At 40.8% G+C, this 25,710-nt stretch overlaps 3 protein-coding genes across 5 annotated transcripts in view; 2 read left to right on the top strand and 1 right to left on the bottom strand.

Moving 5' to 3' along the window:
* Positions 1 to 25,710, top strand: part of LOC124222077 (nucleoside diphosphate kinase homolog 5) — a 193,799-nt gene that overhangs the window by 19,856 nt on the left and 148,233 nt on the right. The window contains exon 2 of the mRNA XM_046632669.2: positions 9,774 to 9,848. The gene's annotated coding sequence lies outside the window, so the exon portion shown is untranslated. The remainder of the gene's footprint in view (positions 1 to 9,773; positions 9,849 to 25,710) is intronic.
* Positions 2,036 to 19,601, bottom strand: LOC124222078 (homeobox protein Nkx-2.2a). 3 transcript variants are annotated; one of them, XM_069137361.1, is made up of 5 exons: positions 19,378 to 19,601; positions 19,056 to 19,264; positions 7,725 to 7,831; positions 7,428 to 7,631; positions 2,036 to 4,608 (listed from the first exon to the last, which is right to left on the bottom strand). In XM_069137361.1, the coding sequence occupies exons 2-5, from the start codon at positions 19,136 to 19,138 to the stop codon at positions 4,109 to 4,111; spliced, it is 894 nt and encodes a 297-aa protein (XP_068993462.1). In that variant the 5' UTR covers positions 19,139 to 19,264; positions 19,378 to 19,601; the 3' UTR covers positions 2,036 to 4,108. The 3 variants fall into 3 exon arrangements, with proteins under 3 accessions (XP_068993462.1, XP_068993463.1, XP_046488626.1); XM_069137362.1 differs by having other exon boundaries at positions 19,056 to 19,259; XM_046632670.2 differs by lacking the exons at positions 19,056 to 19,264; positions 19,378 to 19,601 and adding an exon at positions 10,580 to 10,811.
* Positions 21,821 to 25,044, top strand: LOC124222072 (Golgi resident protein GCP60). The gene is made up of 4 exons (XM_046632660.2): positions 21,821 to 22,228; positions 22,836 to 23,911; positions 24,454 to 24,513; positions 24,675 to 25,044. Exons 1-4 carry the CDS (start codon positions 22,051 to 22,053, stop codon positions 24,774 to 24,776), a joined length of 1,416 nt encoding a protein of 471 aa, XP_046488616.1. The 5' UTR covers positions 21,821 to 22,050; the 3' UTR covers positions 24,777 to 25,044.

Genomic DNA, 25,710 nt, shown 5'->3' with positions numbered 1-25,710 from the left:
ACAACCCTCGGCGCTTCTTTTCTCTTCTTCGGCGACGAAAAGATGAAAAAGGAATGAGAATTTGTACGTTGTCTCGTTGTTAGACTGATTTTGCACAGTTTTCCAATTGACGGTTATTTTTAAATATATACATAAATATATTTACAACTATTGTTAACTGTGATTTTGTGTTTCATTTCGAGTGAACTTTTTGTACGTACATGCGGCTTTTATTGGTTTCTTACTAGCTTTTAGGTAACTTTTCACTTATTTAAAACTCACTTAACGATTTGGACGTATTCAGCCATAAGCCTTGATAATTTTAAGGACATTATTAATCCAAACGGGCTGACGTGCACGTGCGAAGCAAAAGGATTTTACTGGACAACGAGATGGTGTCCTTTTGGTATCCCAGGTCAGCGGACAAAGTATTTTTACAATCCCTTTTATAAACTCGGATATTTGGCTCGTGATACTTGGAGCATAAACAGTTCGGGATAAAGTAACAAACGTCGAGATAAATTTTTAGTTCGGAAACATTTTAAGATATTTTCGAACGTGCAGAAACCGACGCGTGCATTTGCAGCGTTATGAAACTTTTCATTTTTCAAGTGGCTTCTGGTTTGGGAAACCATGGCTCGACGTTGGAATAAATTTGCGTAAACAACTTTACTTCTAATTTGTAAATGTAAAATTATCAAAAAGAGTCGGAGTAGGCAGAACTAAAAAGGGGTGAAAAAGAAGGCCAAAAGCATTTTAACACATACGAATTTTATTCGTTGTTCCAGATCCCACAATATGGAACTGGAGTTAACTTTAAAAAATCATCGCACAGTTGGAATAAAAAATATTCCATACAAATCCTCTCGGTAACGCACTTTTGAAACAATCATCTATTAATCATCCTAGAGAATTGATCTCTCTTAACAAACTCATGTTGAACATTCAAAGCGCAAAGTGTTCAACCAAATCGAACTCAAATTACTGACTCGGAATAAATTACATGCTTTAATTTTTCTTGTGTTAAATAATTGCATTTTTTTTACTTTTTAAAACTACGTTCACTGCTGATGTACCTTGAAGTAATTACCTTTCAACAAACTTTCGTCGTTGCGTTTGTGATAAAAATTTTGATTCAAACCAATTTCGGCAAAAAATCCAAAAGGCAAACCTTATTCCAGAAGTTCATTCCCACTCGGTACAAACCGCAAAGACGTCGAAGATTTTCAGGTGGATGAAAAATTGATCGTTGATCCAACGATGTTGTAAATCGTATTTACAGCGATTCGTTTTAGATTTATCGCTAAGCCGTGTTTCGAGTTTATTTTTCTTTGAATAACCGACATATTCTAACCCGATTCGTCACGCGTCCAAAATCTGTGCCGCAATCACGTGACGTAACTTCCTACCTACCGACAATTCGCGTCGCAGCGAGTAAAATCGGCATTAATATTTGGCGGCTTGACCCTCGGGGCTGCAACCCCGGAGACGGTGGCTGCTGGGCGAGAGGGGCACCCTCAGGAAATCTAAACCGGTAGCAAGATGGCCGTTCGGAAACGGAAACCGGAAGCGTGTCACTCAAACTATAGCGGCATCCGGCGTACCCCGAAAGTGGAATAAATGCGCGCGATGCGTATATATATTATATATATATGTGTGTATATGTGTATGTATATATGTTGCACGCATACATATACCTACATGTATAGGCGATGGACGAGCAAAGCTTCGCGTCGTTGTATCCACACTGTGTGCCACAAGTGAAATTCTCAATTCCGTACGTAAAATCGGGATGAATTATGCAGAGAAAAGGAATTCTTCTAATTATTTACTCAATTTATTTGATTTTTTAACTTACTTATTCGTAATTATTGAATATGCGTCTGATATAATATACGATATATACATGTATACACACACACACACACATGCAGGTATATATATATTAGTTTGACCATCGTAAGGTATTTATATTTGTATATATTTATGTTTATATGATACACAATGTACATTATATACATTACCTAAATCAATAAATATTAAATTACCTATTTTATATATGTATATATATATGTATGTATATTTAGTATATATGTATATATTTATATGTAAAATACGAGGTGAAATGATGATGATATTTTTCTACAAAATTTGTCCCGGTCGAAGACATTCTATCCCCGTTTTTCACTATCTTTTTCTTTGTACCGTATCTCGGCTTCTTTTGTACACAGTTTTCATTTGAGATGATACAGAGCGAACTGATTTCGTACATCAATTGAGAGTACATGAGTTGTGACCGAAAAAATTATTAAAATAAGTAGAAAAAAAAAAAGAATACGGTTATACGTTTATATGTACAAGAAGATTCTTAACGCACACACGATCAACCTAACAATTTCCATCTATTAGAGTATATATATAATATATATACATTTTTTTAACTACACAAATACGATTATTAATGTTTAGTGAAATTTTGCGAACAAGGTACGCGAATGAATTGAACGAAACGGAACGAGTGCTGATCGATTTTTACCTGGGTAAAAGTGCGTTTAAGTACGAGCTTTTTAATTTGCAATTGCAAGTATGTACGCCGTTAATCTGCATTCTCGAGTGTAAAGTAAGCCGAGAACCTGGACTGCAGTAAACACGGAGTGGGCAATAGACGAGCAATAGATCTCGCTGATTAAGTAAGCAAGTAAGTAAGTAAGTATCATTTCTTAATTTTTCCCTTCACACGTGTGCGCCGAATAGATAAGTATAATCTACAATATACCTTATATATATCGCTACCTTATCTATACACGGTCTTAAATAACGCCCAGATATATAACACGCATTTGTCACGTCGATTGCCGTTACACAACTTTTAATATACCGTCGCTGACCGAAAGAAAGGAATTCCCACACCATTATCATTACTAGCGATATTTTTCTTTCCTACATTTTCTTTCGTGAATTGTTCTTTTTCTTCTTTTCTTTTACGAATTCCGAGCTTTTGTTAGTTCTTTTTTTCTTTTCCTACATTTATGTACATGTATATACTTTTTACGTTTACGAGTTAAACGATCTTGAGAATAATTTTAAATTAGTTACGATACGCGTTTTATTCACTGGGTTCAAATACTGACATTCCAAGACTCGTTGCGATCGTGATAAATAACGAGAAGAGAACGAGTGATATAAAATAGAATAAACAATATCGCGAAATCACACCCATGTACAATTATCTAGTGCAATATTAGATACAACGGAGAGGGAAATTCGCTAAAATATTTAACTAGATCATTCGATTCGTGCAGTTTTCACCCCTGATTCTAAACGGGGTATAATATATATGCACATGACGAGTCGTCGATGAGTACCGGGTTGAATTCTAAATACTAATTTGAACTCTGTCTAGAATGAATTTGTACAAAAACCTTATCGTCTATTTTATAATACATTATCTGCGTAGGAAATATTCTTAAGAATCACATTAATCAACTACTATATGGCGTACAGGATAATATTATATCAGTTAAATACAATATATTATATGTATAATAATATACTATAATTATACGTTCTAAAATCACTTTGCGTCGTTATTTTTACATTATCGTAAAGTTATAATACTAATAATAATAATAATCATCATCAACACTATATTAAGTTATACACGTATAACATCGTTATGGTATATTAGGTATGTATGCCTATGATTTTTGACTACATCGTCATCGTGACACGCGTTTCAGCTAATTTACACCGCTGCCACGTCCGTCATGTGACTCGACCTACGAATATTCAACCGTCCGACCAAAGACGGTATAAAAATTTTGCCACTGAGTAGCACGGAACCAAAAAACGAAAGAAAGAAAGAAAAAATAATCTACCAACCGTAGCTGAAGAAAAGATGATACGAATTTTGACCCACCTGCATATATATTGGAGTCGAACTCATTATACCCCATATTGGTAATTTCAATACAGCGAGTAGAGCGAATTTACCTTTCCAAATTTCGCATATCCGCGAAATTGGCAGCTGCGCGTTTATCGATTACGCGATAATTTCAAATCGGCAGCTATTGCACTGTGGTAAAATTTGATAAAATTTGATAAAATTTTTAAAAAACTCGTAGCGCGCTTACCACCAGTACGGTTTCTGCATGTACGGAGCCATGGGGACCTGCCCAGAACCGGGATACGAGACCGACTCCATGAGCTTCGACTGGCATGGTTTTCCGTCGCGGACGAGGACGGGGACGGCGACCCTCCTCGGCGAGCACCCGCTTCCACTGGCTTCCACCTTCTCGGTTGCGGCCCGCTTCGTCTTGTACCTGTGGTTCTGGAACCAGATCTTGACCTGGGTCGGGGTCAACCTTATGATCGAGGCCAGGTGTTCGCGTTCCGGAGCGCTGAGGTACCGCTGCTGTCGGAATCGCCGTTCGAGCTCGTAGGTTTGGGCCTTGGAGAAGAGGACCCGCCGCTTTCGTTTCTTGTGCTCGTTTTCGTGGGCCTGAGACTCGCCCTGGTGTTCCTCCTCGAACTCCTGCTCGTCCTCCTTCGACTCGTGACCGTTTTCCGGGTGCGAGGGAAACGAGAGGTCGGATATTGTCGGGCTGGTCGAGTCCGGTTGCTGGAGGACTGGAATCAGAGATCGAAGATATCCGGCTCAGTATCCGACGTGAAATTTGCGAATCGGATCATTCGTCGAGGGGGAGAAAAAATGCGCAAACGTAAGCGCGGCGACGTGACCTTTGTCCGAGAAACGGCGGGAAAGGGAGGGAAAAGTCACTTCCGGTTTCTTTTTAGGGGACACATCCGAAACCCTACCACGTATACTTTTACACGCCGAACTGAAACTGGTCCGTGTTCCGCTAACTTGACGGAAGTACCAAGAAACGGTCTGATTTTTCCAGACGCGTAACAAGAGACCCTCTGCACTTTGTGCCTAAACGTATACCTATAATCACTTTGTTGTGACCATGCACTCGGTCAATTAGACGCGTGATGCACAACAGCTGCATCGTCGATGGGAGAACGACGTGCGTCGGCACCGAATCATCGATAACCGTTAGACCCTGATTACAGAAGGCAGATGCGCGGCGGAGTCCGATCGATTTTTTAATTACGCATTGTTATATACATATATATGTATGTATGTACCTATGTATAAAAGGCGATGTCTAACCACGATCTTCGTTACAAATTGTTTTGAGTCATCGTTTAGGAAGACTTTAGAATCTGCTTCATTCCGTGCAGATGTATTGCTGTGCATCAGAAAACGTCAAGGATGTAAAAACCGTGTACATTATCGCACGTTGACGCAGGGAATAATGTCCAATCGTTCTGACCAATAAACTCTGCGCAATACTCGAGAAATCTTGAAATGAACGATGTTTCAGGGTAAACTCAAGTGCTGGTTTTTACCCCTTGAACGACCGAATTGGCACGTGAAAAAAAAGACGTGTCTAATGTTTTTTAACGTATTACATCATATCTCAAAACGAAGAAAATCGGTGACATGCATCTCGATACGTTCCTTGTCGGTTGGTTTATCGTCTCTCTTTCTCTCTCTCTCTCTCTCTCTCTCTCTCCTTTCGAATGAAACGAGGAAAAACAATTGGACAACAAATCCTTTTCTCCGTCGATGACCAGCTCTGGAATGGTCGCATCGAGGTGAATGTTGCCCCAACCCCTGCATGGCGATGCCGGGAGGGTGTGGACTAATATAAATCCTATTTGATACCTACATAATATCGTACAAGCCCCACGGGATTGCGGCAGCGTTTAAGCGCGTTGTCAGCGTTACGATTGCCGCGTTGGATTCTCCCTCCTCTTGGGTTTGGGGAATGGGGATATTGTCGACTGGCTGTCCGTATCGTTTTCATGGGAGATTAACCCTGCGGGACTTTGCGTTGTGATTTCATTATTCGCCTCGCACGAGGAGCGGGTGTCTGTTGGAGTACGTGTTGTACCTACCCTACGTTTCTTATTCGCGCCTGCAGCCAACCGACACGTCTTCGGTAAATACACCCCATTATTTCCTCGTGGCGTTTCATGGGGTTCACGCTTGAATCTCTATCTGGGTTGTTGTAGCTACTCGTTGAATGGAACGTTGTTATTTCATCTTATCTCGCGTGGCTGTTGTGCAGATGGACATCCGCTTTTATAACGCATTCACGAATGATGTTTTTCGTCTGTTACGATGACCCTGTTTTCAGTTTTCCACTCTTCTCTTTTCGAAGAAAATTAAGAGAGAAGGAGAAGTTACGATAATTAAACCAAAAATAGGGAGACCAGTTTTTATCAGATCTCGACGTTTTGAAGTCTGGAGAATCACTTTCCACCATTCTTGGATGAACGCTGATTTGATATTTGACGAACTTTCTTCTTCAACGATATCTCAAGAACGAATTAACGGATTCGAATGATTCTGGTATCAATTGACGCGGATTTTTTAAGGCCTAGAACTGACGCAATTCTGGAATTCATTGGTCCAACAGTTTTCAAGTTATTTGAATGACAATATTTTCATTTCTCTGTGTCTTGCGAGTTCGAAATGCATTTGGGTGGGTAGTTTATATGCTAGCCGATCAAAGTCAGAAAAATCGGTCACTCGTGTTCTTCAAGAGATATGCTCCGCGAATCTATACACCGTAAGAAAAATTCGATGTCGAGTTCTGTAGACCGTCCTATTTAGTGTTGATCTAACACTATCTGATGCTAAACTTCCAAATCGACTACAAAAATTGTTCTACAGTTTTCCAAACTGGCCAAGTTTGGTCAATTTTGATCATCAAAATTCTTCAAAATTGACCGGCACGAGTCTATTTAATCAGTCACAAACATCTAATCTCTAAATAAAAAAATAAAAAAAAACGAATCGATCCCGAACATTAATACCTCAACCTACGCTATTCAAACTCTCGTAAATTTCCATTTCCAAATCGAACGATGAAAAACACCGTATGAGAATCGCTAGTGACACCCTAATTTGAAATCGTTTTGACCGATTCGCCGGGAGCATAAACGGTCGGTAATACTTGGCGTGACTGTTTTCTTTGGATCGTGTTACGCAAAAGGATCATACCGAAGGGCGAGGCCGCGAAACGAGGTGTAAAAAATGGGCTGTCTGAACACGTAGGTGAGAGGTCGGGAAATTTCGGGGTAGGTATAGGTGCCCACATTGACAGAGCGCGGGCTGGGCGTGACAATTCGAATTCATTGAAAGCTCGGGACATCTGCGCGCACTTTTGGTACATCTGCCAATCCGCGGTACCAGTTGAGCCAATCGGCAGCCGGATCCGGGCGAGCCTTTTAGAGGCCTATTAGATCCTGCTTAGTCCGGGGGTTCGGCTCGGCCAATTGTACAGCGCTTGGCAAACACGGCGACGCCGCAGGACTCGAGTCCTCGCGCTTTTTCCTACGCCTATAAATTGAACTCAAGGCTGATTTCTCACCGTTAACTTCCTCCAGGGGTTGCGGCACCGTCGAAGGCAGCGACGGCCCGGTTGGCCAGCCCAGAATTCCCGGCGGTGGAGGCGGCAGCGTCGCTCTGTTTAAGTTCCCGTGAACCCCGGGCTGCAGCATCGCCGTCGTGTGTTCAAGGAGCTGCTGATAAGTCGAGGGCACCTCGTTTGCCGTCGGCAAAACCGTCGTGGTTCCTGAAATAAAAAGGGGGAAACGACGCTCAGGTTCGATGTTACCTTCGGGAAATCTTCGAGCAGGGAACTCGGGAGTTTCGAAACCGTACTCACCTTGAAGCTCCGACTCCTCTGGCGTCGGTTTCGAGTCGTTTAGCTCCAGTATGTCGCTGATGTGAAAACCGGATGTCCGTGCCGGCATCTTCATGCTTTCGAGTAGCCTAAAACAGCCGATTTAACGTGTCGTTGATTCGATCGTCATTCGGTGAGATGATAAATCGTACCTAAGTTTGGAGAAAAGATACGACCGAGAAGGGTTTCTTCTATTGTCATTGCCACTGGACAGTGCACTGAGAAAAATTTTATTTGTTAGAGTAACTATCAAAATTCAGTACAACAAGTATCGTTTAAAACACTGTTTGAATATTGTTGGAATTACGAAAAACGAGGTACGCGTAACCATTTTGCGCTATTGTCGATCCTTTTTTGGTAATTGCAACGCAAAATCAGTCTGTGAGGTTTACTCTACTTTTTTAGTTAAACAAGGCTTTAACGTCAATTTATTCTTGCGCAAGCATTAAATTTTTGCAACAGTTACAAGAAAATATAGCAACAGTGATCGTAATGAGAAAGAATAGAAACGGATACTGGACTTTCCGGTAACGGCTGGAAAACTAATTTTCATTTTGCACCTAGAACTATATTTTTCGGCTGTGGTAAAAAATGAAATAATTAAGGACTGAGCGGTAACCGGAACTAAAAATTTCTCTCAGTGTGGGTGAACAGAGAAGGAACGTCACGTCTGCACGGACATCGCAAATAGAAGGGAGAAAAGTATACGTCATAGTATCCAAGCTTTTCGAGCTTTCGGTAATCACAGCTAGCTCAAAAAATAGCAACGACCTGATTGACTTTTGAAAAACTGACGTGTTTCTTGAGATATTTACACTGTTCCAAGAGTTGAAAAACGGAGAATTTCAATGAGATTCTTGATGCCTTAATTGTCTCCACCTTATTAGCTAAATGATTCTGGTTTTCCTCGTCGCTTGGTTCTCAGAAGCGAGACGAGAGCTTCCTGCGGTTTTCGTTCAGGAGACGGGTGTTCGAAATCCAATTTGAAAGAGCAAAAGCGTCAAGTCTGAACGTGTCAAAAAGCCACGAGCTTCAAGGAGCCATCTCTAATGCGATTGAATTGGTCTTTTTGACAATCCTCATTCTACCGACGGTCTTCGGAGTTTTCGAGGAACCGCGACCAAAGGACCATGTCTCTCTACCTGTCCGCCACCTCCGGCTTCAGGACTCCCTAAATGAACCTGCACCCTAAGCTCCGTAAGCCATTCCTCCCATTATCTCGACACGTTTCGCGTCATTCTCGGACATCCGATTCTTGTGTTTAGTCACCTACACAAATGGCGATCAGTTATTCGAATACTCTGTTTCCAAATCTTTAATAGCTCCTGTGGCCACAAGTTTCCCTGACTAGTTAATGGAGGCAGAAGTTGAAACGTCGAAAGAATAGGAAAAAAATTATCACCACTTTTCATATCGGTCAACACTTCTCAATTCGTTTTCTTCATCATTAAAAAAATTTCTCTATGTATTGTGTATTGTTGTGCAATACATCGAATCGACAAACTTTTTGTATCAATGTCGAATCAACGAACGAAACTTGATCAACCCACGTTTTCTACTTGTTTTTACTACTCGTTTCTCATTATCATTGACCAATTTTTTTTTTTTTGTCATGTTTTTTTTTATAAAAGCAATGTCTAAGCAAAAAAATAAACTTGTTACTCAAAGTAACGAAAACTATAACCAGTATGTACGTATATGTTTATATATATATATTTTCCCCACTGTATATAATATTCATCTGCATCTAAAAGGGTGTAAAATGTGACAAAGCTATGCTCATTTTAACCCAGTGATAAATCGCGCCTCCTGCAGGGAATTAGCCGGAAACTCTGGCGTTGAAATCACCGAACTGGTTAAAGATCGAGGAATTTCTCATCCCCCTCACCGCAGCCGAATTTAATTTTGCTAATAGTCGAATAGGCCAATTATCAGCTAAATTGATCACGATGAATAGCGTTTACGATTTTGAAAAACGAAGCCGTCGACGTAACGAACTATTGCCTAATACCGAATTTTTTCTACTTTCAGATTATCGTCGATTGTTGAACTCGAATGAATGAATGAATACCCTGAAGGAGTCCAGCCGACCACGGAATTACTTCGGTGAGTGCAAATTGGAGGTTACGCTTTTAGTTAGAGTTATTATGAAATTGAGGCGATGCCCACCCTTCAATTTTCTTCCCAACGAAAATAACGCGATTCTCATACGCGATCCCGACGGGGGCGAAAACGGTTCATTTCCCTAAGTGGTGCGTATCGCGTCGACGTCAGGAAATGGTCCAATCTGTTCGCCCGCCTTGCGTGTCCGCTTTGATTTAGCCCCCCGTCGGTATCTGTGTTTTATATTATATCCTCGTTAAGCTGAAACGCTGTATCAGGTACGATTGCCTCGTCAACGTGTAATATCTATCGCCAAGCTGTCTATAACCGTTGGCAAACTCGATCAATTCTCAATTATTGCGATAGTAGAAAGAAGATAAGAATTTTCTCGACTATAACACAACGATTTTCACCTGGATTTAATCGTTTTTTTTCATGCCCGCTTGCGACTTTTCGCTAAACGTTTCTCTCCGGTGAAAGAGAAAACCTAAACATTCGTTGGACATTGACGTTAATAATAATTACGACATCATAATCATTGAATTAATTTGTAGCTCACGATATGTGCAGAGAATGCAAAATAATGATAATCAAAGATGAAATGAAAATAGAAGGTTGTAAATGCAGCGAAAATTTGAATTCTTCGAAAGAAATAATGACGGATGAAAACCATTTTACTATTTTCATTTTTTCATTTCATCTTCTTATTACGTACCGTTAGAATTTCAATTTACCTAGTATTCAGAGCGAGTTGACTGTACCAAACATGGTTCAACAAACTCGCCGGATATGGAAGAAGCGACCATGGTAGGATCTTGTTTTTATCCGCCATGTTGAAAGTCTCGTTGCGCGTTGCAGGTAAAATTTTATCGTCAGTAAAACATATTATTCCTGTCTTTATCTGCGATTATGCAGATTGAAATTTTTATCGATATATGTTCGTTCACTCGAAGTTCGGTTGCTACGTTTTCACAAATATTAATCTTTGTTCGACGCTGTACGTATATGTGTATATATTATGTATACATACATATATATATACATATATATATTTCCCTTCACGTTTTCGTCGAACGAATCAACACCGCACAATTTTTATCAACAGCTAGTATAAAAAATGTAATTACGGTTGTGAAATACCGTGTAGCAGAAACCAAGCACATACAATTTCACTGAACAATTTTCACGTCAATCGAAAAACAAAGTCTCGATAACTCTGACCGTGTATTGGAACGATTAACCGTGTTTTCTCCAATTTTCTAAAACTCGGGGCGTGATGAAAAAAAAAAGAAAAAGAAAAACCGAAACGTCCACTCGCATCGGTTCAAGTGCAGCGGCTGTTGAACGCGGTATTTTCGGAACACCAGCCTCGAGTTAAGGACTCTTGTTGTACTTTTTGAGTGTCCCCGACGAGCACTTGACCAACAGTGTTCCCTACCTCCGGCGAGGCTTCGCTCACGCTCGAAACTCAAGCACCCTCGAAGAAGGGCGGCGTCGTCAAACCGAGGGCGGGACCTCCGACGTTTCGCGTCCCGCAGCGCGACCCCCGAGGGAAATTTACCCCTCTCGTTTCCCGTTTCATCCCTTCTCTCTGCGCTGCGCGACTTGGCGGCTTCTGCTTTCCGATCATGTTGACGCAATCGGAGCGACGCGAGGCTTCGCGGAATATACGTATACCTATATGTATATGTGTATGTATAGACTAAGAAACGAAAGTGTATAAAATGTTGATGAAAAAGAGAAGACGAAACTCATAACTACGTGGAGAATAAAAAATGGAAATTCAAAATTGAATATCCGAAACGTCGGAAGACCGTAGAAAGGGTTTCCAAGTCTTCGTTCCAACGAATCTTTTATCGCGTTGGGAAATTTCCGGGGGATGGAAATTTACGGGGTAAGTTACGCCGAGGCGGGACTGAAAGCGACCCCTGAACCAGCCAATCGGATATAAGGGCGGCTGGCCAATCGGTGACGAGCTATTCAACCCCCTTGGCTCGAGTTGTCCAATGAAAGGCGAACATCGATTAGAACTTTTCACATTGAGGGCATACTTTAGTTTGAGTACTAATGTGAATGGGTATTAGCGGTCATTTCATTTCGTTTTTTAGCTCCCCTACCACCTTTTTTATCCGAGCTAGGTATACTCTTCCCTTGCTCTCTTACCGCATTGTGTAGCTCCGGGGATACACGCGTGTATATACACACGTACGTAATGTACCGGTACACAGGTATCATCGCCGACTGGCTGCAGAACGACGTCGATATTTCCAACGCGAAACCGTGCCGTGTTACGCGTGGCTTATTTTTGACCTGCGTATAAAATGTTACAGCCGGGTCACGTGAAGAGATTCGATCTATTTCATACCTTGCAGCTAAATGTGAGCCCGAGTGTGGATGAAAGTTAAAGGGGAAATGAGGAAACAGACAAAGAGGAATAAAAGTTTTCGCGTTTTTGGATATAAAAAGTCAGTGCTAACGAGGGCATGGATTTAACGCGATTCCTTTTTCGAGGGCGTCCTGACCGCTTGTGCAACGAAATATCCGGCATCTCCGGGACGGTGAATAGACGATGAATCGACTGGGACAAGTGGCTATTCACCGTGCGCGAAGGCGAGAAAAGAAGAAAGAGAAAGGGAAGAAGAAGAAGAAGAAAAATGTAGAAGCTTCACGTTTCGGACCCCCGGTCACGCAGCTACCGGAGTCGAATCTAGACAGGTAGCTGAGATGATATATACCCGAGGAAGGCCCGGTAAAAGGGCGAATATCCGGTCCATTCGGTCCATTTGGTCCATCAGTCTCCTCCCTTTATATCGCGCTTTATACTCCCGGTGTCGGGGCTTTTGAAAAAGTCAAAAAGTGCGGAAGGGGGCGGCGGCTCTGACGATTCTCTGGCAATATCCAACACCAGCGATTTATCACCAGGCAGTTTATACCTCGTACCGCGTTCACGCAATTGATCCTCGTTCGATTCGTCAAAGTTTACGTGTCGGGGGACGTCCCGATGACGTCAGAGCGTCGTTGTCGGCGCCATTTTATCACCGCGTAACCTAAGTTTCTAATTTCAATGGAGGAGAATCGCAATTCTTGGGGTTTCAAATCACTCTTGTGACGTAAATTGATGAAACGTAAAACAACGATGTGCCTGTTCCATCATCCGCACGCGGAAAAGAACAGTCAGCTGTCAGCCTGGTTGCGTTAGTTTTATTTTTTTCCACCAGATGACGTATTGCAAAGTAACAATCTCGATACCGCAGGCGCGAAATTCAAAAATGCAAAATTGCGGGATGTGCACGAAGGGGGTGAAAACAATAACAAAAATAACAAATGTAACGAAGAGCATCGAAGACGCCGAACGATTCTCTCTCTCTCCCTATCTCTCTCTATTTTCTCTCTCTCTTTTTCTCTCTCGCCGCGAGGCAATCGAGCTCGGAACATTTGTCGAGTTCTCACGACTGTTTGGCGATATCTGTGCCAACTTGTTTCAAGCACGCAACCCAATTTGTCTACGTCTCATATCGGCTCGCCGCCACGACACGTCCAGGACCCAAGGTAGACCTTACAAAGCTCTGCATTACGGGCTGCAAGCTCAGTCGAAGGGTTTATTCCGGCAAAGTGTGCGCGTCTGGAATATGAGCTGATCACGCGACAGGATTAGCCGGTTTTTTTTTTTTTTAATTCAGGCGATTTCGAGAAAATATGTAGACAAGGTGTTATACATATTGTATTGTTCGGATCAGAGAGGAAGACGAAGGTTCGACTCCGGATTCTTCGACCGGACGGTCGGAGTTGGCTTCCGGTCACGGTTTCACGGTTTAGCCAGGGCTTAAATCTCACCGTAGAATCTAATCCAATGTTTATTTTAAACACCAATTAAGGATTGCGGATCCACTGCCGGGTGTTCAACGATTCGAGTTAATCGCTGACCCCAAAGTCGAGGATTACTGGACTTCGGCCGGTTCCAAACACCGAATATTTCACTCTTTATGCGCACCCCTGAACAAGATAATCTCATCCCAGGGTTTCTTAACGGAGATTTCGAAATCCGGGATACTCTTCTCGCATGAATTTACAAGTTTAACGAAATTCTTCGATTCATTCGAATATGGATTTCGAAAAGCCTAAAACTCCAAATACAAGCAATTGCTAACAGAGCAAGTCCAAAAGAGAGTGAATTTGTTTGTAAAAAAATTCATCGTTCATTTATGGTACTCGATAAAATTCAATTACGATGATCGAGACGAAACTGAAACACAAGATTCATGAAAATCCTGAACCCTGATTATAACAGTTTGGTGAATGTTGAATTTTCAGAGTAACGAAGAAAGCGAAATTTACCGTTAAAATCTTCACAACGCCCGACCGAGTTTCCGTGTATACCCCCGATTTCTCGAGAGCACTCAGAAACCGATCTTCTGTTAAAATTTCGTGTCGAACGGAATTTGAGTTTGAGTTTTTCGTGGATGAGTGGAAGGGATACCTTGAAGGACACGAGACTTAGCATCAGGTGGCAGGAAAATACGTGCCGAGATGAATGGTCCGCTACCCATTTAAGGCGTATCTTGAAAAACTGCCAGAAGCGAATTAACATGACAATATCGATACCTGTTCGTCGGGCACTCGGTATACCGAGTTGTCGACCCGATGGATCCTCGACCGATGAAAGCGGGACCGCATTTTACTGCCCTTACGTGCCCGGGCAAAATTTTTCAACATTTCTGAAATTCCCATGAAGGATCAGAGTCGGTGCGGACGAGGTTCATGCCGAACACGCGAATCTCTCGTAAAGCAATCGACCGACAAGTGCGCTCCTCGAGCCTCAGGACTCCTCCTATACACGTTGAAACGCCTGTTCTGTATCCTTCCTTCCTTCCATTCAGTTCTTTCAAACTCTCGAATGCCTCTGCAGTGTCTGTAACCTGCTGCATACTCGTTACGCTGGTATAATCTGAAGAGCCGTGCTGTATATTTGCCTCTTCGGTTACCTGAATCTATACACCTTTTCATTACCAAGGGACCATTTCGCTTGCAAATGGAACCGATAATTTCAACTTTTGAACACTGATTTCCAGTGATTTATTTCTAACTTTCAGTCTTTCCCTGATTTATAATCATTTTCAGTGACTTTTCGATCGGATTTGATCACGACGAATCGCTGCAGGATCATCGGAAATCAATTGAAATCAATGAACGTCACATGTTAGGATATAAATCCATAGAACGATAATGGATTGAAAGCATTTGGCGTTTACTACGAGACTGTAAATTACAAAAATTTCCATAATTGCCAACCGCTTGCAGCGCAACTTCTTCAGCGTTGTCAGACGTGATTTCAAGTATGATTTAGAACGATGACCATTGATTATGACCCTCATTATTTCAAACAATATTCACTCGTTTAGGTCCTCGATTTTGTATACGCCTTGACTTTCAGTTGTTGAATTTATTACTTCCTGTAAGGAATGGTCCCTCTTTTAGTTTCTACCCGAAACACTTGCTCGGCATTCCTACACAGCGGTGATTGAAGCTGACGAATAAGAAAGATTTTGTTTGAAAAACCCCGAAATCTAAACCAGAATTCTTATACCCTCCACTCGAGGGTCCATTCACGCATTCTTTGCCTCAGGTATTCGCTCCGACTTCGATCTCGGTATGCAGTCAAATTAGAAAGTGTGAACTTCCGGTGTTCCGTGGGCGGATACCTGGGCGTTCGACTACGTACGTCCGGAAAATAAACAGCATTGAATGGAGTAGCCTGGGTGGAATAACTTCTTAAACGTCTCTTTAACTGCTCCATTGTACGAAGGTTTGTTCGGAAAGAGGAGCCTCGGGGCCCGAAGATTTTCGCCTCGACTCGCGTCCGCTTTTCCAGCATTTTACTCGGGGCCAAGAATGAAGTTGAATTTTTGTAGAAGCCCTCGGATACACGCCTGGATACTCTTGCCGTCGTCGAAAGCTCGCAGAATCCCGCTGCGCGTAGTACTACGAGGGTGACACACCACGGCCCTTCGAAAATCCCTTAGGGTCAAGCTGCGCCTTTGTACGAATATCCATGAATGAACGTAAACCTGCGCGTAGTCCTCTGCTGCCCTTTCCTCGTCTTATTCTCACCCTTCTGCCTCTTCTTCCTGTTCGCCTCAGCCTCAAGTAGGCGCTACGACAATATGGCTAAAAATATGATTTTACTCGAGGTGTGAATTGTTGGCGAAGAAATACTAGGCAACAAATAAATCCAGGATTATAAGGTTAGCGAGAAAAATTTTCTTTTTTTCAGTTTGTGCTTAAATAAATAAGTTTTCATTTTTTACTTGGAATAATGCAGAAAAATTTACATTCATTGCTTGTATAAAGTTTGCTTTTGTCTGATTTATCAACGTAAAAACGACAAAAGCAAACTTTATAAGTAACGAACGAAGTTTTTTGTTATTATTCGATGGGTAGAATTGAAATTTATTTATTTAAATACAGAATCGAGAAATTGTTTTTTTCTGTTCACCTGTGATTAATTATTATTTTTCAATAAAAATAATTTAAATTAAAAATCCGGAACATCGTTCTGGTTTCTAAAAAAAAAAAATATTCATCTAATAAAACCATTTTTTTCTTTTATCAGTTACGTGGAAGAAATGAAAATTTGACGTCTAGAACTCAGACTCAAAATTGACGTTGACCGGTGTTACAAGTTATAAAACTGTTTTGATATTCGAATTACGTTTGTTCCGAGAATCCAAAAGCGAAAAAATTTAACACACTTGAAATGTACCGCAGTTTTGAGTCTGCTGCGCCTATGCCGCACGTATCTCGTTTTACGCCTACACAACGCCTATATTTCAAAAGATATCCTCTTATCCGATTGTCAGTCGATTACTATTGAGCCACTGTGTAATATCGAACGACTCGGGTAACTATTTACCTCAACGAAGGAAACCGCCGAAAACCGATACTATATTTATTAATTTTACAACCGAGAGAAAGCTGTCGTACATTGAGTATTTACAAAGTAATTACGTTCGTTGGCTACAATAACGATCTATTTGAAAATAGAAAAATAGAAAGTATAAAAAATGCTACCTTTAGTTATCGATGCTTCGTTTAAAAATCGCTTCACAGATGGTTAAAAATCTTGTAAATTCGTTCGATTCAATTCTAAAACCGTTCATTTTATTTCAGAGACTACTTCCTTCAATATCTAATTCAATTTACTCCGTCACAAAATAATTATAATTTTACATGAATCAATTTTTACGTTTTTTATCGCATATTTCCTAACTCCAATAGAAAAATGGAATTGCTGAAGCAACCGCATGATTCTGGAAGAAAAATAAGCAATAATAACGAGAATCGGGGAAAGCCGGTTGCAACCCCTGCAGGATAAACGGACGTCCGACTGCACGAATCGGGAAAGAGACGGGCTGATGATTATTCATAAATTTATTGTGTAGACCCAACAGGTGCTCGTACTTGGGCAATATCACGATCACGATTCGCATCGATGGCGCTGTGTAACATCGCGTACCACGCCGCCGAAGAGGGGCTGCAGAGCTTCAACCCTCCAGAAAACACGAGTTGTGCACTCGTAAGCTGCACCCCTCCACAGATCCAGAGCTCTTAAACGTTCGTTTCCGCCGGCGGTATTGCAGGGGTGGATCATCCCAATCAATTACGCTGTTTCCAGGCACGACAATTGGATTGTGTTATACCGACGTCAAACAATCACATTTACATTCCATATTTTCCGTACGCAATTTCTCCGGGGCTTATAAAAATTGTAAAAATTAATTATTCGGTATTACAATGAGCGCATTATCTTTTTTGATTGATTCAAAAAACTTTAATTCGTAGACACATCGCAGAGAAATTTTGCCAAACTTATACGGACTTTTCGTCCTCGCAAGACAATTCGTGAAAAATTCGGTATTAAGTATCGACCGTACGGTTTCGATTATTTTAACAAAGATAAATTCTCGTCGTTGGTAAAATTCGTCGAAGATCTTACGGGGTGATTAGGTAAAATGATTATGGATATAATATCCATGTAGGCAGTATAGAATCTTTCTTCGAAGATGTGAAAATTTTTGCGCTGTAATGATCAACCCAAATAAAATTGCTGGGCGGTCGAAGAGATTATTTTATTATTTATTTCTTTATGTTTTTCAAAATAAAGATTCTGGATCGAGATTTGATCAGCGGTCAGTCGGCAACATGTTTCGCTATCTCTCAAGTCATATCGTCTGATCGTTCGCAGTAAAACGTTATAATTTAAGTCTCGCTTCGTCGAAATGTAGAACGTCCGCGCATTAACTTCAGGAATGAGAGTGTATGAAAAAAATTTAGGCTTCTTTGCTGAAGATTTAAAAAAAAAACCGTATTTTCACGCTTTTTCACTTCTCTGTTCAAAATAAACTGACCAGGATAGGATCAGAACTCCGGATCATGGATTCTCCTGAAACTTCCCATAGTTTTTCTTGGGCCCAAAATATGGTACTACTGATGCGTAATTACATCTACCGAGCTTTTTGTGCGGTGGGAGTTTGTCACAGTTCGTTATAGCTCTGAAATAATAATGTACTCCTTCGCATTTGAATCCGTAAAATCCTGTCATCGAAACTTGAACGGAAACCAACGAAAATTGATGTTTGCTGTAAAAATACGCAGCAGAATTCATTTCTCATAGCATTTTACTCGTCAAATTGCCGATACATTATCAATTTTAGTCCAGAGTGAAGAGAGACGTACGAAATGGAATTACATATCACAGGCCAAGGAAATGCACTGAGAGAAATTTTTAGTTCCGGTTACCGCTCAGTCCTTAACTATTTTCACTTTTTACCATAACCGAAGAATATAGTTCTAGGTAGAAAATGAAAATTAGTTTTCTAGCTGTTACCGGAAAGGCTGTAATACTCTTCTTGCGGGGTCTACTTTTTGCGCTAAATCGAACGCCCGTCACGAGAGTCCGTCCAACGACGATAGAGTTATCGTTTCACCTGAAAGGGCACGAACCCTCTCAGGAGCGGTTGCGTTGCACTCGGCATCGTCAGTATCGATCGCATCGCCAAGGTGTACGAACCTGGAGTTGCCGCAGCGACGTTCCACAAAACGACTGGAGGAACATCGCCGCGTATGATATACGCGAAGTACTACGGAGTAATAAAATTAATTGACATCCGGCGAAGACACTCGAAACTAGAGTGTGAAGATCGTTAATCTCACCTGTAGTCGTCGTCGTTGCTGACATAGTCCGGCGGTATGAGATGCCAAGAGGCGTCGTAGCAGTCGTCGTAGGCCGCTGCCATTGTCGCAAAGGGTTGCAACAATTTTTCGAACAATTTTTCACCGCTCTTCCTGATCTCTCTGTTTCGTCCCCGAAGCCTCGCTGTTTCCCGGTATTTGTTTCACTGCTGCAGTCGAAAACGACTGATCTTTGGAAGATAGTCCATTAGAACTGATCGCCGATTTTTACCCCGTGGAATAATTTTTTGAATTTTTGATTCAAAATTTTATCACGCGTAAAAGAGTGGCCTCTGTTGTTTACGATTTTTATTATCTTCTTCCGGTTATCCTAATTACACCGTCATGACGCGTATCGTCAACGAACAGCGAGTTGATGACTGTGAATTTTTTTACAATTGTTGAACGTAATCTCCAGTGTTCCGCGGTTTGAACAACTTCCGCATTTATTTGTTTGTCTGGTTTTTCGTCAAATTACTTTCTTCTGCTCATCCGGAATTGTTTTCGCGTGTGAGAATTCAAGAGTGGTCGTACCTGTGCGCGATCACAGACTGGGTAGCGAACTCGATACATTGATTACCTATATATTATATCGAAAATATGGCTACCAGATAGGAGCTCTGGTAACCTTATCTTTTTGATAACACCCCATATAGATTATGCTTTGACTACTGCACTACCTATATATTATAACACACAGGGACGCGTGCACTTGTGTACCGAAAAATCACGAGGGTCTTTGGCGCCTTCTATACCCGATTCGTTCCGAATTTATGCGCAAACTGAAACCCGAAAATTTATATTTATTCCAAGATAAATAATTCATAATCAAAGCATAAATGTGTCTGCGTGGAATGGAGAGAATGAGCGAAATTTAAAAGTATACTCAGCTGTTATCGTTGCGTGAATCGATTCGCTTCGTACATTTTTTTACTATTATCTTATTTTAATAAAATTCAGTTCACGTAACATTGCTGTGAATTTTTGTAGAGTATATTTTTTACGGATCGTATTGAATGTAAATGTAAATATTTTAAAAATATCTCAGAGATCTTTGGTTTATTCACGATTTCGGGACTCCTGATTTCTGGGGAATCACGTTGCCGAGATAGCGGTGGAAATTGGAAAGATTTCCGCCGGCATGGGTGGGGGTGCCACGAAAGAATCGATCGGTCATTGCTCGTAGCTCTGTATAATCAATCGGAGATCATTCAAAATGATGCATGAGGGAAATATAATTTTTTAATGACAATAGACCCTTGAACTGAAGTATCTGGGCTTAGGCTACGAGTGTTCCCAAACAGACTCCCGCCCACCACTAAGCTTCGATAAACTAATATTAGAACCGATATCTGTACTTAATAATGCATCGATTTTGATAAATTCATTTCCGCATGCCTATTATATCTCTGAAAAATTATCATCTTCGGTCGTAGCACGAATTTCAATCTCAGCTCAAGTACATTTAACCGGTACGCGCAATAGGATAGATACTCATGCCTGTGTATTTTTAAGAAAGTTTTTTTCCCAGAGTTTCTTTTTTTCTTCTTATTATGTTTAATATTAACAGTGTGATACGTTTGTCGTCTGAGATCACACTGCAGGGTATAATATTATTGAACAAGAATGTAATTAATTTTTGACATATCTTTTTCATTACAAAGTAACTAATTTTATTAAATCACTAGAGCTTCTGGTGGTTCAGACATATAGGTATATATGATACTTAAAATGATTTTCATCAAGCACACGGGTGACATATGGTCGTAATCTTTGCTTATCAAAAGGTAGTGATAAGAATTTTTTTTTTTCGTTTCAGCTTTTTTCTATTTTCTTCCTTTTTTTTCAAGAATTAACTCGCCATATCTATATTACATAAAAGTTAATGTTATTTTCCTGTGTGAAAAAAAATGAAAAAAACAGGATTTCCATTCTTCTTCACAAAGGTGCATTGATTTTGAAAGTTTTATGTTCTCGGACTATGTGCGATGTGAGATATGATTACGCCTGAAAATAACTGTCCGGCTGAAGGTATATTTATAATAACTATCGCGTTTTCTGTTGTTTTTATTTTTTGCACCATTCTTTCCAAGTAGAAAATTAGATTTTCAACAGAAAATTGATCTTATCGAGGACTTGAATTATAAATCAATACATACGACACGGAAATTTTAATGAATCACTGCCGTATATCTCGGAAGAAAAATTAGTATTCCTTTTATTTTCCCCTCACTCTTGCCGTAGCAATAATTGATGCTTATAAATATACTAATTAACAAAAATACCAAGTATCGCGTTCGAATTTCAAACGTTCAAATCATCGTTCGATTTCGCTAAGGATCGGTTAATCACCGCAGGAAAACTCCATCTCTTATCCTCAAAATAATCCACGAAATCCTACAGTGTACATCAACACCCTACGTAAATGAAAGTGCATTTTACGTTGTCGACAACGTGTAAATGGAATTAGAAAGAAAGAAACGTAAGTAAGCAGCAAGATCCACAGCTGCTGAAAAATTTTATAAATCATTTCAACTCCCGCTATTTTTTTTTTTTTTTGCGCACATTAAATTACGAGAATAAACCCTGGTTCTTCGTTACATCTTACATCGCCCCAACTTGTCGCACTAATTTTTCGGCGACTGGTAAGACCAGCGCGCTACCTTGCCGACCGTGCAGCCTTACCAACAGTGCAACGACGGCTCAATCAGTTCGGCCAACTCTCAAGGCCAGCGTGTTCTTCGCGCAATATTTATCGCGCATATCGGAGTCGTCAGAAACACACTGTTCCCGAAGCGGGTTAGTGATGAGGAGCGTGTGACTATTGCGCGAAGTGTTAATTGTTGCCCACCTGTCCCAGGCGGCTTAGAGGAATACTCGACGGGTGTAAAAAATCAGAAATTCACGGAGTCGGATTCGGGACGCATCGACGTGTCGAGAAAGCAACAGCGGCGGCAGGCCGCAGGGTTAATTGCAAATGGCGTCGCCAGGCGATGACGTATCCGCTGCAGCAGGAGATTTTGACAAGCTGAAGTTGTCGCCGGTGAGAACAGCCGACGGTACGAATTCCCGGAACGATGCGAAAGTCTTCGAACCCCATCTCTGGGGCTTCGAGACCCGCGAACTCTACAAGATTGCCTTAAACTTCTACAAAGGTGAGGCGTCTCTCTGCATCATCTCCTATGCATGCTTCTTTTTTTTTTCTCTTCTACGTATATCTCGTCTGACAGCTCGATCGGGCTCATGGCCAGCTCGCTGGATCGAAGCTTCAAATATTCAACGGAATTCTTGATAGCCGACCTTGTTTATACCTCGGCAATCAATTCCCTGGACATTTATTTGCGTCTTATTCACTTACTGTCTTGTTTGTTTTCCCCGCACTTCTTTACCCTGCTGTCCTTGGCGGTACGTTTTTCTTTTGAACAACGCACAAAGCTCGCCTCCTCGATTGCTATTCAATACCAATTTGCATAGCTCCCATTGTGTGTTTATGCTTTGGTGTTTCGACTCTGCCACAGTGACGTCGATCTTTTAGCGCTTAATAAATCGCAGATTTGCTTTGGTAATGTCACCTTTGAGTTTTGTGTCAATTGATTCTTCAACTTCGTCGCTGCTTCGACTCCTCGTTCATATAACACTAATCCCAAAACACGCAAGTATCCTATATTTTCAATGCACGTATTCTCACTCCGTTCTAAGTACTAAACGTCCCTGTTTGCAACGTTGAATCTGACTTACGAACACGATTATTCACATTTTCAGAAAAGGAAGGTAAAGCCGTTCACTTGTCTTACGAGGACAAGTTGAAGTTGGTCGCATTTACGCAGCAAGTGATGCATGGAAAATGTACAGTAGAAAACGCGCCTCCCTTGGGAGTATTAGATATGATAGGTCGGGACCGTCGTTTGGCTTGGCAAAACCTTGGGGACATATCGAAAGAGGAAGCGATGGAGGGTTTCATTGTATTGCTCGACAAGCTGTGCCCGTTGTTCAAGACCGTGGTCGAGGCGCAGAAAAGAGATCTGGAGGAGAAGGCTAGACTGAAAAAAGAGGAGGAATTGAAGAGGCTGGAGAAGGAAGAGCAGCTCAGGGAGCTTGAAAAGCAGCAGCAGATGGAAGAGGAGGAGAGGCTAAAGCAGGAGAGTCAGAGACGGCAGATACAGGAGGCGTTGAATCAGCAAACCTACCACCAATTCAAGGCCTATGCGGAGCAGCAGTACCCCGGAAACCCGGAGCAGCAAGGCGTGTTGATAAGGCAACTGCAGGAGCAGCACTACCACCAGTACATGCAGCAGCTCCATCAGAATCAGCTGGTGATAGAGGATCAGGGCTCGGACACCGAGAAGAAAGAGAAGCTGGCGGAAATCCTGAGCAGTGAGAGCGAGAAGAACGCTGCCGATTCAAACGAAACTACGCCACTGAATGAGAATGATTCGGATGACGCAGAGCCGGACTGGCCACCCGTGTCCGCGGCTGAAATGTGGACTAGAACCGGAGTAGAAGAGTTCAAAGAGATCATTCGCAAGGAGGCTGGCGACGCTGTCATCAAAGTTGGACACGGAGAAACCGTCACTGTTAGAGTTCCAACCCACGAGGATGGTTCCTGTCTATTTTGGGAGTTTGCCACCGACGGGTACGACATAGGGTTTGGGGTTTACTTTGAATGGTCCAAACCGGAGACAAACCAGGTCTCCGTCCACATCAGCGAATCTGAGGATGAAGAGGAAGAGGAAGAGGAGTACGAGCCCAGGGAGGACCTGGAGAATGGAGCAATGAACGGAATCCCAAAGTCTGAATTCAGTAAACCGATCACACCGCCGATCAGTGTTATTGTACCTGTGAGTTTGCATTTTCGTTTGACTACTATTTCTGCTATTTACGTCTTTGCCAATACTTAGCAACGAACCACAAAAGGTTTGACACTAGCTTTCACGGCGAGTGGAAAGAAATAAAAGTTGAGATATGTCAAGTATATGTTCAATTCACAATCTGTACATCAACAATCATCAGAACGGTAGACAATTTGCTAATCAGTTAGAACAGCTGGTGAGTAGTTGATCTACAAGGTCGATTTTATTTTTAGAGCACACACGTTAACATCGACATTTGAATTAGTAACGATCAATTAGCTAACTTAATTCCCTGCCTTACTAAATATTTTATTACTACGATAGCCAATTTCAAATAACAGTGTAATGCAATCTTTGGCTAACGAGGTAAATGCATGTTAGTCCCGTTTGGACAGCTATTTCCAAAGAAGGAACAAGAATAGCCTCTTTCAATTGTCAGATGCGCTTACTTTCACTAGAATTTGGCAATGAGATAGCAAACCGAAAATTTCATAGCTATTAAGCTGATTCCGTTCACTTTTACTCTTCAGGTCTATAGGCGAGATTCACAGGAAGAGGTTTATGCCGGTAGTCACCAATATCCGGGACAAGTAAGCATAGTTCAATGATTATATTGTGTAAATTGAAGTTTATTTTTTCGCAAGTGATACAAATAATCATTTTCTTGAAATTTCTTTTCGTAATAATCACCTGTAAACGTAAAATCCCACGAAAAATCGTGTTGACCTGTTTTTTTTTTCTATTTTCACAGGGTGTCTACCTCTTGAAATTTGACAATTCCTATTCGCTTTGGCGCAGCAAAACTCTATATTACAGAGTTTATTACACGCGACCGGGTTTTACAAATAATTAGTATTATAATATATAATGAACTACTTAAGTACGTCGCATAGCTATTCAACACACTAGCCTGAAACGACTGTCTGTACGCTAGTCTAAACAAAACAAAACGACAAAAATATATATATATAAATATACGTCTATATTTCACGTACTGTCTAGCCTCTAAAAAGAAAAAAACAAGACAAGACATGCAAGAAATTCAGAAAAAAGATACATATGCATATATATTTATTATATTTACGAAGAAATTGAATAAAATTTTTTTTTTATTTGTTTTATCTTTTGTTTTGTTTTTCTTTTTTTTTTTCCACTTCGCAGACTAGTGCAGCAATTATTATTTATGGCACAACTATAATTAGATGAAATTTAATTATTACTATTGATATCTGATAATTAATATTCTGACGTTGACGTATAGAATTATCCCAGGTATAGTTTTTAAATGATAATACTCACATACATATATATATATATATATATATATACGTGTATATGTGTGTGTGCGAGCGTGCGTGCATATAATACTATACTGATTACATTTTTTAAATTTTTTTCGTTTTTTTTTCTTTGTTTTTTTTTACGCAAAAACGGTAATAGTACATCATCTATACGCAGTATATTATAACATATGGCGTGTACAACATGCATCTTATTTTATTAAGTGTATAATTGCTGCCACGGCATCAACGAACGTCCGAAAAAGAAACTTGATACGTATGTATATTCGCAACGAAAAACACATACTTATAAATGCCTATGCGCGTTAATTAGATACTAGGTCAGAATTTTGATAATTTTGGCTTAGGATTGATTTCATTATTATCGTATTGACCATTTATGACACGTGTAAAATATTTGTTGTTATAATAATAATAGTTGTAACAATACTTGTGTTTTCAGCATATTTAATATTATTGTATGTTGACATTTATATATATACAGAT

The sequence above is a fragment of the Neodiprion pinetum genome, chromosome 6 (genome assembly GCF_021155775.2).
Source record: "Neodiprion pinetum isolate iyNeoPine1 chromosome 6, iyNeoPine1.2, whole genome shotgun sequence".
NCBI lineage: Eukaryota > Metazoa > Arthropoda > Insecta > Hymenoptera > Diprionidae > Neodiprion > Neodiprion pinetum.
The sequence above is the reverse complement of the archived record's forward strand: the minus strand, read 5'-3'. Positions and strand labels throughout refer to the sequence as shown.

What these genes read in the sequence shown, in the direction of transcription:
- LOC124222072 (XM_046632660.2), top strand. Translation starts at nt 22,051, where the DNA reads ATGGCGTCGCCAGGCGATGACGTATCCGCTGCAGCAGGAGATTTTGAC. An exon ending in TGCCTTAAACTTCTACAAAG is followed by an intron (nt 22,229 to 22,835) that starts GTGAGGCGTCTC and finishes TCACATTTTCAG; the next exon opens with AAAAGGAAGGTAAAGCCGTT. An exon ending in GTCACCAATATCCGGGACAA is followed by an intron (nt 24,514 to 24,674) that starts GTAAGCATAGTT and finishes CTATTTTCACAG; the next exon opens with GGTGTCTACCTCTTGAAATT.
- LOC124222078 (XM_046632670.2), bottom strand. Translation starts at nt 10,677, where the DNA reads ATGGCGGATAAAAACAAGATCCTACCATGGTCGCTTCTTCCATATCCG. An exon ending in CAACTCGCTCTGAATACTAG is followed by an intron (nt 7,832 to 10,579) that starts GTAAATTGAAAT and finishes CGGCTGTTTTAG; the next exon opens with GCTACTCGAAAGCATGAAGA. An exon ending in AGAGGAGTCGGAGCTTCAAG is followed by an intron (nt 7,632 to 7,724) that starts GTGAGTACGGTT and finishes TTTTTATTTCAG; the next exon opens with GAACCACGACGGTTTTGCCG.